This window comes from Octopus bimaculoides, chromosome 21 (assembly GCF_046866305.1).
Source record: "Octopus bimaculoides isolate indiv1 chromosome 21, ASM4686630v1, whole genome shotgun sequence".
NCBI lineage: Eukaryota > Metazoa > Mollusca > Cephalopoda > Octopoda > Octopodidae > Octopus > Octopus bimaculoides.
The window spans coordinates 2116060-2130951 of NC_142948.1; the positions used below are offsets into that span (position 1 = coordinate 2116060).

At 39.0% G+C, this 14892-nt stretch overlaps 2 protein-coding genes across 4 annotated transcripts in view; one reads left to right on the forward strand and one right to left on the reverse strand.

Annotated features, from left to right (window-relative positions):
- Positions 1 to 3861, reverse strand: part of LOC149131459 (uncharacterized) — a 20834-nt gene extending 16973 nt beyond the window's left edge. Inside the window, exon 1 of the mRNA XM_089338790.1 lies at positions 3231 to 3861. Coding sequence (XP_089194916.1) covers positions 3231 to 3455 — 225 coding nt within the window. The 5' untranslated portion in view covers positions 3456 to 3861. The remainder of the gene's footprint in view (positions 1 to 3230) is intronic.
- LOC106879706 (uncharacterized) overlaps positions 1 to 14892 on the forward strand; it is a 34900-nt gene that overhangs the window by 18136 nt on the left and 1872 nt on the right. The window contains exons 2-3 of one of the 3 annotated variants that reach the window (XM_014929391.2): positions 9062 to 9080; positions 10754 to 13186. In XM_014929391.2, the coding sequence (XP_014784877.1) occupies positions 11116 to 12039 (924 nt within the window). In that variant the 5' untranslated portion in view covers positions 9062 to 9080; positions 10754 to 11115 and the 3' untranslated portion in view covers positions 12040 to 13186. Of the gene's footprint in view, positions 1 to 9061; positions 9813 to 10753; positions 13187 to 14892 lie in introns of those variants that run through there. The other 2 variants (XM_014929381.3, XM_052975617.2) reach the window with 2 other exon arrangements.

A 14892-nucleotide genomic window follows, 5' to 3' on the forward strand; every position in this document is an offset into this window, starting at 1 on the left:
ATATAGCTGCATGAAAAAGTGCCACACCCTAACAGTTGAGGGAACCCGTGGAAGAGGTAGGCCCAGGAAGACCTGGGCTGAGGTGGTGAGGCAAGACCTTCGTACATTGGGCCTCACCAAGGCGATGACTACTGACCGAGACCTTTGGAAATGTGCTGTGCGTGAGAAGACCCGGCAAGCCAAGTAAGATCGTTGCCAGTGCCCCTGGACTGGTTCTTGTGCGGGTGGCACATGAGATGCACCATTTTGAGCGTGGCCGTTGCCAGTACCGCCTGACTGGCTCCCGTAGGATTTTTGAGTGAGATCGTTGCCAGTGCCCCTGGACTGGCTTGTGCGGGTGGCACATAAAAGACACCATTTCGAGCGTGGCCGTTTTCGTGCGGGTGACACGTAAAAGCACCCACTACACTCTCTGAGTGGTTGGCGTTAGGAAGGGCATCCAGCTGTAGAAACTCTGCCAAATCAGACTGGAGCCTGGTGTTGCCATCCGGTTTCACCAGTCCTCAGCCAAATCGTCCAACCCATGCTAGCATGGAAAGCGGACGTTAAACGATGATGATGATGATGATGATGATGATTAAAATACAAGGCTTTATCTCTTTATTTGAATCATTCTCTCTCTCTCTCTCTCTCTATATATATATATATATATATATCTATATATATATATATATATATATATACAAACAAACTTGTATATTGGAAATTGTTTCAACTAGACAGATAGATAGATGGATAGATAGATAGCGAGATAGATACATGGATGGATGGATGGATGGATGGATGGATGGATGGACGGATGGATGGGTGGATGGATTGATGGACGGATGGATGGATGGATGGGTGGATGGATGGATGGAAATACTGATAGAGATACAGATGGATACATACATAGATAAATCGACAGACAGACAGACAAAGACAGGCTGGCAGACTGGCAGGCAGACAAACAGAGGAAGAGAAAGAGGTGTGATGTGAGAGTGAGGAAAGACAGACAGACAGACAGAGAGTTTGGATTTGTTTTGCAAGAACTTCCATGAGAGTCTGTTTGTCCTTGTCAATCTCACTCAGAAACTGGGATGCATCCTGTTAGTTGTTATGATTCCAGAAGTGACAGCCCAGACTGTTTGGCCATGTTGCTAGATTTTCTGAGTGAAACCCAGCTTACCAATGTTCCCTTCATGGAGGAAGGGCTGATGGCCCATGTTGCTAAACCACATGCCACAACTTAATATTTTATATAAACTAATTTTACTACTTAAAAATATATTTTACTAATATATCTAATATCCAAAATAAATATCAGTAAAGAAATTACATGTAAAGACAACAATGAATTTCCCCTCCTCTTTTTAACTCTCATTGTGACAGTGCCTGGCTTAGTGGTTAGGGGCTCATGATCGTAAGACTGTGATTTCAATTCCTGGACCAGGCAATGCATTGTATTCTTGAGCAAAAACCCTTCATTTCACGTTGCTCCAGTCCACTCAGCTAGCAAAAGGGAGTAATCGTGCAATGGACTGGCGTCCCGTTCTGGTGGGGAATTTACACGCCATGGAAACCAGGAAACCAGGAAACGGGCCCTCATGGGCTTGGAGTGGCTCAAAAGGCAAACATTTATTTTTTTTTATTAACTCTTGTTACCTTAACCATTTAACATTTAAACCAGCCATATCCAGCCCAAATATTCTGTTTTATGTTCAAACTGGCCAGATCCAGCTTCTCACACCTATCCTACAATGTCATTCTAAAAATAAACAATCACATCATTGAAATCTCAAAGCAATGAAATAATGCAGGATTACTCAAAATAACCTGAATATTAAAGGGTCGATAAAATTCATCAATTGACCACGATGCTCTCTTATATAAAAAAATCAAATTATATGGTCACAGCAGATGAGGAGGAGGAGGAGGTATCTTGCAAAGATGGGGACTGACTGGGACTTGGCTCAACAGGTCACTTGCGAGGACTCAGACAAAGGATGAAGGAGGCAATGCACTGCAACGGGGCCAATGCATCCAAAACACTTGACCTGATAAACACCATTGTTACTTCCTATTTATTCCAGATTTTACCAGAAGTAAAATGAAATCCGTGCCTGGGATACATCCTTGAAGGAGTGTGGATGTGTGTGTGTGTGTGTGTGTGTGTCTTTCCATAGAACCTGAACAGTCTGGATACTTCTTCTGTTGAGATGCTTTTCCTCCCCCGTGATGTTCTACTCTTTGGAGACCCTTGCCTTCTATGCTTGGTTCTTCCTTTCCAGGACCTCCCCCCTCTCTGCGTGTATCTATATGTGTGTGTATCTATGTGTGTGTGTGTGTGCGTGTGTCCTTCTTCAACAAAATCTTGACCTCCAGGGTATTCCTATAACTGCGCCTTCCTCCTCATGGCATCTCCTTTCTGGAGGTCCCCTCTCATGGCTAGTCCTTCCTCCCCAGAACTTCACCCTTCTGAAACTCTCTTTCATTGCTATCCCTTCCTCTTCATGATATACCCATTCTGAAGGCCCCATAATCGCCTCAATTCTGGAGGCCCTTCTCATGACTAGTTTTTTCTCCCCAAAACCTCACCCCTTTAAAGATCACCTTCCTACCTATGTTTTTCACTCAACCATTCACTCGCAGCTATTGAAGAGGAACATTAACTGATTTGACATCACTGGTCTTGGAGGGCCCTTCAATGCTGTGGAAGGGTTCAAGCAAGATCAAGGGCATAGATCCTTTTATCAGGGTCTTCATCTTACCCAGCATTTATAACGCTTCCCTGCATATAGCTCATGTCATTGATGTAACAGCAAATGCATCCCAACTCACGGGAATTGCTTTTTCTGTCGATCGGGAGATGTCATGACTGGGTGGGATTTTGAGGTGGAGTAACCAGTTCTGCAAGGGAGGAGGAGGAGGAGGAGGAGGAGGAGGAGAAGAAGAAGAAGAAGAAGATTATCAAACTCTCCCCCAACACACATACTTGACTACTAAAAAATATTCTATTGACCTCATCCCACCCCCTGTCCATTCCCCGATCTCCAACAAGAAGGATGAAACACTAAGTCGTCCTTTAACCTTAAACTGCCAAAAAAAAAAAAAGGCTGGAGCAATCCCCCATAAGATATTTATGTCCCAACCCTTAAACAATTTTCCTCCTGGGGCCAAGACATTGCAATAAAAAAAAAACAAAAAAAAGACAAGCTAATAAACAGTGAAAAAATATGCTGATCACTTACCGTTATGACTGTGGTTATTGATTTATTTGTTGGTGCCACAGTAGTGTTTGCCACTGTGGTCGTCTCTTTACTGGCCCCTGTCGTAATATTTGTGCTGGTGGCGGCGTTGGTGGTGGCGTTGGTGATGGAATTCGACATATTTTGGTCAACCGAAGCAGCTAAATCCAAGTTCACCACTGCCCACATCATTAAACCAAGGACCACAACACAGAATTTGCAACCCATTCTCTCTTGTTTAAAACTTTGAATATATATATATATGTATGTATGTATATAGTATATATATATATAATATATATATAGAGAGAGAGGGAGAGAGAGAGAGAAAGAGATATAGATAGATGTGTGTGTGTGTAGATAGATAGATTGATCGATTGATATTCCTATGTAAATTATTGAAAAATTGTTTTCTCAAAGTTTTTTGTTTTTGTTCTTGGTTTTTCTGTATAAACTTGTATATAACTATATATATAAATATATAACTAGATAGATAGATAGATGGATAGATGTGGTTCTGCGTTAGTGAATTCCTGGAGGTAACAGAGGTGAACCTGTGATGTCCGATACTTGTAAGCAAAGATCTCACAATAGTTTACTTACACCACTACCACTACTACTACTGCCACTGCTGCTGCTGCTGCTGCTTTTGCTGCTCCTGCTACAGATGGCACTGTAGTTATTAATGTTGTTCTTGTTGTTGTCACAGCTTGCAAGAAACAATGATAGGAAATGAGTTATGGAGGTGTGGGGGGGATTGGTAACAACAAGCATAACAATCAACACTCTCTCTCTCCCACTCCCTTTCTTTCTCTCCCTCCCTCTCTCTCTCTCTTTCTCTCTCTCTCTCCCTCTTTCTCTCTATGTCACTATCTCTGTGTTCTCTCTCCTTTATTCTCTCTCTTTCTATCTCCCCTCCTCTCTCTCTCTTGTGTGACTGTGTGGATAGGTGCAGGTTAAGCACCTATATATATATATATATATATATATATATATATATATATATATATATATATATATAAGTGACACACAATAGGACTGAACTCAGAACCATGTGTTGGGAAGCAAGCTTCTTACCACACAGCCACACCTGTGCCTCATGCGTAAGCTCGCAAGGAATGAAGCCAGTATGCTCTGCTGGATGTGTAGTGCCAGTGTGCATACCCGACAGAGTGTAAGTACCTGGGGAGAAAAGTTGGACCTTAGAAGCATCAGTTGTGGTGTGCAAGAGAGACGACTTCTCTGGTATGGTCATTTGGCGAGAATGGATGAGGATGACTGTGTGAAAAAGTGCCACAGCCTTGCGGTTGAGGGTACCTGTGGAAGAGGTAGACCCAGGAAGACCTGCGATCAGGTGGTGAAGCACGACCTTCGAACATTAGGCCTCACCGAGGCAATGACTAGTGACTGAGACCTTTAGAAATATGCTGTGTGTGAGAAGACCCAGCAAGCCAAGTGAGACCATAACCCATGGCCTCTGCCAGGGGTGTAACCAGCCCACTTGTGCGTACCTTTCCTTCATTGGACACTAAACTCTGCGAAGACCCGTTGAGGCAAGTGAAATCGAAATCAAACCAAATTCGATGACTGGCACCCATGCCAGTGGACCACTAACAGCACCGTCCGAGCGGGGTCACTGCCAGAGCAGCTGTCTGGCTTCCGTACCAGTGGCACGTAAAAAGCACCATTTGAGCGTGATCGTTACCAGCATCACCTTACTGGCACTTGTGCCAGTGGCACGTGAAAAAACATTTGAGTGAGGTCGTTGCCAGTGCCGCTGGACTGGCTCCTGTGCAGGTGGCATGTAAGAAACACTATTTGAGCATGGCCGTTGCCAGTACCGGTGGCACGTAAAAGCACCCACTACACTCTTGGAGTGGTTGGCGTTAGGAAGGGCATCCAGCTGTAGAAACTCTGCCAGATCAGATTGGAGTCTGGTGCAGCCAGTGAAATTTTTGTTACAATTTTTATCTATTTAGATGTAGTTAGGTTATTATATATATTTCTTGTTTAATTTTCATATATAACTGACAAAACAGAAGATTAAAATTTTGTTCTCTTAATCAAATGGATGAAAACATTTATAATGACAACTGGAACTTCATAAGTTTTAACACTAATACTAACAGAAATTAATGAAATCCAAAGTATATTAATACTGGGATAAACTGGTATTCACTTGGGCTGTGAATGAGGAACCTCTTTCCACTCAAAACTTATATACACCTGCACACACATACATAGTGTACAGCATCCATATCAGTGGCAGGTTGTGAAAAGGGAGATTAAGTTGCTCGTTTTGTCTGTAGACTGGGGTGGCACCTTAGGCAGCTCTTAACAACCCCTAAGCCTTCTATACCAAGGATACAGAGAAGATGTCGGTTGCAGGACATTGGATAACTGACAAAGCAGAAGAATCGTAAACCAATGCATTGAAGGTTATTGCAGCCAAACGGAACATCTGTACCATCAGACAATGGTAGGGTATCAACTTGCAAGTGAGCTGCTACAAGCTCATTGCACCCTTGTACACCAATGGGTATTTAGCACAGAGGCCCAGAGGGGCAGTTTGTGGTGGTGGCGTTCATGCCAATTGTCTTACCGTTCAAAGGTGTTTCGTTCAGAGAATTTCTAAACAAAACAGTCAACGTCGACCTACAATGGACAGCCAACAATGAAGTCTTCCTGAAGATAACAGTAAGAGTACATATGTGTGTGTGTGTGTGAAATGACCCTCCCACCTGTTATGGGGAGACGGATCGGTTTCTTTTTCTCTCCCAAACTGATACCGTAGTGACCTCCTTCAAAGCAAAACTTATTTTACATTGACAAACATCAACAGACAAGAGATAAGCCACAAATATGGCTTGAAGATGTGTGTGTGTGTGTGTTTATGGATGTATGTATATTATTTATAAATAGATATATAAATATAAACATATATACGTATATGCATATACGTGTATGTTTGTGTTTGATTGTGTTTGTGATGAGTACATGTGTGTGTTTTCATGTGTATGTATATGTGTATTTTTGTATGGATGTACATGTAATTGTATCATCATCACCATCAGCATCATATAACGTCCACCCTCCACATATATATTTCTAAATATTTGAGCATGTTTATACATAAGTTTCATTGGTTAAGTGATAAAAATCCATGCATGTTTGTGTGTGTGTGTGTATGTTAGAGGGGGCGTTCCTCTATATGTGTGGATGTGCAGATGTATACATGTGTATTTCTAAGTTTATATTTATGTATATATGCATATGTGAGTGTTTGTGTATCTTTTATCTTTTATCTTTTACTTGTTACCTCTGCCAAGGAAGGAGGTTATGTTTTCATCGGCGTTGGTTTGTCGGTCTGTGTGCAAAATAACTCTAACAGTTGTGAGCAGTATTTGATGAAACTTGCAGGAAAAGTTGGTAATGACACAAGAAACAGATGATGAAATTTTAATAGTGATCCTGGAATTTTTATGGATTCTTGAAGGATTTTTCATTTGTTATATTTACTTTACATGAAGTATTACAATTTTACGTTCTTTGATTATCTCCCTTGAAAACACGTTCATCGTTTCCACGTAACCTATGGTGGTGTTGCTGTTTCCAAAGTTTATTTTCGTTTCTCTATTAGTAATTTTACTCGCATATCTATCTTAAAATGAGCTGCTTGGCGGAGGTCTGCGGAGGATGACATGACAAGCCTTGACTATTGGGATCGACTCAAAAAGCTCAGGCTTTGCTCCCTCTACCGCCACTGTAAGCTCTATATCATCTGTATGATGTGGAAAATATTCCATCAACATTGCCCATCTTTGAAATTCATCCGGGGCTTGGTTCCCATGCCATCCGTCCACTACAGAAATGTTTGTGTCGTATCACAACACTATGACAGAACTACTTCACCTCAATTGGCCCTGCTCTCTTCAACATTGTGTCAGACACACATACAGGAGGAAAGTGATTTCACAACATTCAAACGATCCCTAGATGATTACTCCCAACAAATACCAGATAAACCACCCACACCCAGATATGTCTCTGAAAACAATAACCCTCTGCTTGAATGGGCTACGGTTCCTCAGAGCTGACTGTGTATCTCTTCCAGGTGGTGCTATTAAATTAGACATGGCCTGAGTCAGCTTCGGCCGAAACTTATCTAAGTAATCTAATCTATGCTCTGTAACCTTTTAATCAAAGCATGACAACGTGGGTATAAAAAAATTATTAAAGATTTATATAGAACTACATTCAGAATATGTCTATAAGCTATTGTGTTTAGACCTGGTTTCTATCCTCAAACTGTTCCGTTTTGTAGATGCAATTTTTTTTTTTTTAATAAAGAAATCTGAAATTAGAAAAATCAAAAATCTGCAACAATCACTGTCCCATGAGTATCGGATAATGGATTTTCAACTGTGTAGTTTTTGCTGGTATTAGTTTGGGAAATTGGGTGATTTTCAGCATGCGTGTCTATGAGTGGAAATGAACTGCTTGGCAGAGGCCTTCACTCTCCGAGTGCTTTTCTAGTTTTGGTCATTGAACTGTGCCCATGCTGGGGCACAACTTTCAAGAGTTCTGTCAAACAAGTCAACCCTAGGACTCATTCTTAAACCTGGTATTTATTCTGTCAATTTTTTGTGCAGAACTGCTCAGTTATGGGGATGTAAACAAACCATCACTAGTTTTAAACAGTTGTGGGGGGCAAATAAAAAGCATACATACATAAGCACACACACACAATGAGCTTCCCCACAGTTTCCATTGATGAGATTCACTCAAAGGGCATTGGTCGAGCTGGGGCTGTAGTAACAAGCATTTGCTTGAGGTTCTGCACAGTGGTGTTGAACCCAGAACTGCATGCTTGCAAAGTGACCTGTCTGTGTGATTGTTGCCAAATGAGTGGAGGGAAAATAGATGAGTGATTGAAAAGGTTAACAAGTGCATTTCACAACGATGAGGTTCCAGGTTCAATATCATAGCAGGATATCTTGAACAAGTGTTACATATGGTGACACTTGGTCACCAGTTGATTGCAGGTCGATGCCAAGTCTTTGAAATGAAATATGGTCAAATTTGCGGGCCTGGCCTGGCTCTCCATCACATATGACAAGTGTTCCGGTTGATTTGATCTGAGTGACAGTCTGCTCACAAATTTAACGTGCATGTGGCTGAGCACTCCACAGACACGTGTACCCTTAACGGAGTTCTCATGGGGATTCAGTGTAACACAGAATGTGACAAGGCTCATCCCTTTGTAATTACAGGTATAACTCATTTTTACAGGCTGAGTGGACTGGAGCAATGTGAAATAAAGTCTTGCTCAAGGATATGACATGCTGCCAGGAACCAAACTCCCAACCTTACACTCAAAAAAAACATTACATGATAAATATAATGTAATTACCATCATTAAAAATAAAATTAAATAGAATTATCAAATAAATCATACTTTTACCATTTCTATGTTTATTACTAACAATTAAGAAATGCAGTCCACATTAAAATGCCATAATTGGTATTGCATTTCAGTTCCAATTTAATTCTTAGTATGGTTTAATAATTTAATAATTTTAAAATAAATTGAATATTGAAGAAAACAGACATTTTTTGATATCTGCGTAAATTGTCGGCTTATACCGGAAAGTGGCGATTATAACCAAACAGTTCTTTAGTTGTTATCTTTAACCCATGTAAAATAATTTTACTTTCATTTTGTGCCATTTTATACGTACAATAATTGGAAGATTACGAAAGTTTTTTTCAATTTGCATCAAATAAAAAATAATTATGATATACCAATCTGAGGGAAGTACTTTTTATTTCAGCGGTACCCCCCGGACATTGGTGAGTCTTCATTATGGCGAATTATTTTTGTGTTGTTTGTTGACGAATATTTGTGTCTGTAAGTCTTTATTGAAATATTATATTTGTGTCTGTAATTCTTTATTGAAATATCCAAAATCCTCGATTGTTTAACGATTGCATATATATTGGGAAACGTCAATGAAATTGTATGAAACAAGGATTAATTAACTGCAGAAGACTTTACAGAGAAATATTCTTCACAAGGCCCGAAATTTGTGGGGTGGAGGAGTGGGGGGGGGGCAGTCGATTAGATCGACCTCAGTACGCGACTGGTACTTAATTTATCGATCCTGAAAGGATGAAAGGCAAAGTCGACCTCGGCGGAATTTGAACTCAGAACGTAATTTACAGAGAAATATTTCTACCCGATGGATAACATTAGAATTTCAAGCAGTCATTAAGAATGAATCAAATCTCCGTCTTTTAGAAGATAAAATCTATTTGAAGGAAACGTGGATGTATTTAAAGACTTAACACTTCCAAAATAATTCTGTTGATTCTCTGCTGTTGTTGATAAACAATTAAGATGATCCAATTAGTGTTGATTGCTAATTAACTGTGGAAAGAAATCTATACAACATTCTTTACGATGTCGATGTGAAAAATCTAAATGAAGGTTTGTTGTAAAATGTCAAAGCTGTCATTGTCCAGTCTGAGTTGTGACTACTTGAATCTATCGTGACATCTTCGTCATTGGCTCTATATTAATATGTAAGTATTATTAACAGAAACAACATCTACATTGTATAGGTCGTGTCTTCTTCCTACTTCATCTGTTTGTTTTAATGTGTTCAAAGATAAAGGAAGGAAAATTAAGAAAAACTTTTTTACTAAAGTAACGATGTTGTCTTAATTCGTATATGGTAGTTTATTACATGTAATATAGTGAGTTGAAAAACTTGCTTTAGCTAACATTGCCCTTTGTTGCCTCAATATATTCAGTTTTCCTTTCCACTCTGCATTTCAGTTATCGTTATTCCCCTAAATCTTAACCTCAACTCAAAGAGAAAGTTTGTATTTTTTAAGGTCACTTCTATACACTGTTTAGTCCCCATTCTCCTTTATTTCTAGCATATAAACTTTACAACTTTTGTCCAACATCGCTAAATTTGAAATGATTTTATATATGTGTGTGTGTGTGTGTATATATATATATATATATATATATATATATGTATGTATATATATATATATATATATATATATATATATATATATATATATATATATATATATAAACGCACACGTCCTTTTTGCAAGTATATATATATATATATATATATATGCGTATGTATCTGTGTATATGTAGAGACATAGAAATACATACAACAGTGTTGTTTCAGTTTCCATCTACCGAGTTCACTGAAGCTGGTGGTTAGCCCAAGACTACAGTGAAAGGCATTTGCATAAGGTGCTGTGCAGTGACAATCATGCTGTTCCTCCTACTGCCCAGCATGTTGAACCTGAAACCATGTGATAGCACACACACACACACATCTTTTTTAGGCCTGCAAAGGAATGGATGTTGTAGATGAGATCAGTTCTTCAAGTGAATATTTATCTCTTCAGTTTATCTCTACGGAAGAAATGTAATGAGATGTTTGCTTCTTAAGTTTCCTCTGTATTTTCTATTTTGTTCTCTTTTCTTTCAGAATATCAAATGATATTGGCGTAAAAGAATATTATTTACCTGAGATCCATCAATGTTTATCCATCTTTTAAAGACAAACGGAAGATGTCGTACAGAACGAACGTAACCATTCATTATATAAATCTGTGGTAGAATTACTGTGAAATATTGACTCTGAGCTGAGATTATTTGCAAAATAGCCATACAAGATGATTTGGCTTTCTGAATAAATTTGGACAAAAATGAAGTTTGTGGTACATTCAAATCCCAACAAAGAGCACAGATGTTGGAAGGAAATATAGCAGAAGAAATATTTGTTAGGAAGGAAATAAAAAACGAAAACAAAGAGAATTATTTGTAAATTGTGGTGAGAGACGAAAAATTATGGAAATTGAATTCTTTGAGAACAATATTAAATGTGAAATGTCTAAACAGATTAATTTCACTGATGACGTAAAGAAAGAGGAAGAAAAAACATTATATCAGTGTGATATCTGTGAAAAGGCATTCTCCCAAAAACGTAACCTGACTAATCACAAACGTATACATACAGGTGAGAAACTGTATCAGTGTGATATTTGTGGTAAAACATTCTCTCAGATAGGTTACTTAACTAAACACAGACATATGCATACAGGGGAGAGAAAATATCACTGTAATATCTGTGGTAAATCATTTTCTGGCAGTTGTGATTTAACTTCTCATATACGTATTCATACAGGAGAAAAACCATACCATTGTGATATATGTGGTAAATCATTCTCTGAAAGTACTCATTTAACTAAACACAAACGTATTCATACGGGAGAGAAACCATATCACTGTGACGTCTGTGGAAAATCATTCTCTGTAAGTAGTAACTTAACTCGACATAAACATATCCACACAGGAGAGAAACCATATTGCTGTGATATCTGTGATAAATCATTCTCTCAAATAAGTCATTTAAGTAGACACAAATTTATTCACACAGGAGAGAAACCATATCAGTGTGACATCTGTGGTAAATCATTCTCTGAAAGTAGTGCCATAACTACGCACAAACGTATTCATACAGGAGAGAAACCATATCACTGTGAAATCTGTGGTAAATCATTCTCCCTACGAAGTCACTTAACTGTTCACATACGCACTCATACAGGAGAGAAACCATACGACTGTGATGTCTGTGAAAAGTCTTTCTCTCAAAAAGATCATTTGACTAAACACAAATGTATTCATACAGGAGAGGAACCGTATCATTGTCCTATCTGTGGTAAATCATTCTCTGGAAGAAGTCAATTAACCACACATGTATGTGGACAGTGACTGTCCAGGTTAAAATTCAAGTTGTGGCAAATACAGTGCAGCATGTGTACCTAATTAATATTTGTTGCAATAACATTAATAATGATGGTCGCTCCCATCGATTTTGATGTACGAGTGTTTGAAGGAGAAGACATAAGGATTAAAGAAAAAAAAAAGTGGGGAAAAGACAAGAACAAATGAAGCTGTATTAAGTTTGGTTTAACAATTACAAACACAGTGTTTCAGCTGGCAGATAAACATAAAAACATCTGGAAGCATCCCCGATTTAGTAACTGGCACGTGCTTGATTGTGTTATAACAAAGAACAAGAATTGCAGTGATTTCAGATTAAACAGAACTCACAAAACCCCTGATCACAGGATGGTGCACAGTAAGGTATTTGTTAAATACTAAGGGGCCACTGGGATTCAGTTATACATCTAAGAATAACCGTTTCTTCTTTAAAAATTCCAGAAACAACAACGAATTCTGATATGCATTTAAATTGAAAGCTTGCCGAAATAGAGGAAAGCAATGAGCTTGAAGTTTTGTGGCAGAATGTTTGTAAGAGCCTCAGAAATCATCTGCTGAAGAAGTTCTGGGATTCATCAGATGCCAACACCAAAATTCGTTTGATGAGAATGATTCTCAAATCAAACGTCTCTTAGAAACTTTGCACAAGAGGCACAAGGCATGGACCTTGGGCAACAATTCACTAACACTCAGATTCTTATATCCCTCTAAGAAAACTAAATGGGGGAAAATATTGTGTGAGGTGAAAAATTCTTGGTGGACAGAAAAAAAAAAAAATGCCCAAGAATTGGAAGAGGCTGCTAAGTCTCACACTGAGAGCCCTGTATGGCAACCGAAAGGTGTATTTGACCCCAGGAAAGGTGGTACAGAATCTCTTCTTTCTAACAGTGGAACAAAACTATTAAGTAGCAGAGATGAAATTCTGAAAAGATGGGCTGAAAACTTTAAATCCATTCCACTGGTCAACAGCCAGTTTTCATCAGGGATATTATATGATGTTTTATATGGAGTTTTGTCTGCAGATGATTTCAAAAATGTAACCGGTTTCCTTCTATCAGGCACAGTTTTTCTGATGAGATGAGAGAAGTATACAACTCCCATCAGCAGTATCGCTACACGTAAACGTCTTATACAGGTAAATACTGACTCCTGTTTTATAACTATTTGTATTCATTTTGTAATTTTGTTTTCATAATCTTTTCTTTTCATAAATCTTACTTTCTGTTTAAAGTGCCAAGTCATCATCATCATCATCATCATCAAATTCTACTCAGGATGTCAGGGCATTGCAAGCACAGTCCTGAGATATTTTCTCATGTCTGTGGTTCATTTACCACCAAAGCTCAGAAACGTGCCTTCACAAGTGAAATCAAGAAGGTCTACCAGTTATGCTTTGGCTGCTCTCTCGGGGATCAAGATAAGAGTTGGGCCCTGCACATAATCTGCTCAGCTTGTTCATATGGACTAAGGGATTGGTTAAATAAGAGGAAGAGAGCAATGCCATTTGCAATACCTATGATATGGAGAGAGCCAAAGGATCATTTCATGGACTGTTATTTCTGCAATGTTAATGTTTGTGGGTTTCCTGTAAAGACCAAGCATAAGATTGTGTCTCCCAACTTGGAATCAGCAAGAAGACCAGTACCACACAACGATGATGATCTTCCTATTCCAATACCACCAGAAAATGGCCTTCAGATGTCTGACGAAGATGTATTTGCTGACGAAAATACTACTGCAGTGGAAGACACTGAAGTGGATGCAGGTTTCACGATTGAAAATGAAGATGTACCACAGAAATTGTCTCAAGGAGAGTTAAATGATTTAGTCAGAGACTTGTCATTGAAGAAAGGATAAAGCTGAACTATTAGCATCTTGCCTGCTTAATAAAGATGTTTGTCTTACTCATTTCAGGAAGAGAAATAGGGATCTGACTTCATGCTTCTCTGTTGATGGACCACTTTCTTACAGTAATAACACTGATGAGTTATTTCGCTGATTGTTCCAAGAGCATGTTCCAGCTGAATGGCACTTATTCATTGACTCATCTAAGAGAGGCCTCAAGGCAGTACTACTACACAATGGCAATAAGAAACCATCCATTCCCATAGGACATTCTGTGCACAGGAAGGAGTGCAATGAAAACATGCAACTACTCCTCAATGCCATAAACTATACAAACTACAGCTGGAAAATATGTGGAGACTTGAAGGTGATTGGAATGTTGATGGGAATGCAATCTGGGTTCACGAAATATTGTTGCTTTTTATGCCTATGGGACAGTTGTGCAACTAACAAGCACTATGTGCAATCAGAGTGGCCTTTGCGAAAATCATATGAGCCGGGAGTTTCTAGCGTCCAGAGCAAGCCACTTTTAAACCCAGAAAATGTTCTTCCCCCTCTTCACATAAAGCTTGGTCTCATGAAACAATTTGTGAAGATACTTGCCAGGAAAAGCTCAAAAGGTTTTGAATATGTGAAGGCCAAATTTCCAAAAATCACCAAGGCAAAACTGAAGGAGAGTGTATTCATAGGTCCGCAGATAAAAAGAACTCTTGAAGGACAACCACTTCCTCACAGCACTGGATGAGATTGAGCTTAAAGCCTGGGAATCCTTCAAATGGCTCTATGAAAATTTCCTAGGCAACAAGAGATCTCTAGAGTTTAGAAATGGAGTGAAATGTCTTCTAGACTCCTACGCTGCAATGGGCTGTTGGATGTCACTAAAAGTCCATTTCTTTGATTCACATCTGGACTTTATTATTATTCAGTCAAATCGTCCAACCCATGCCAGCATGGAAAGCAGATGTTAAACGATGATGATGATGACTACAAGCATTT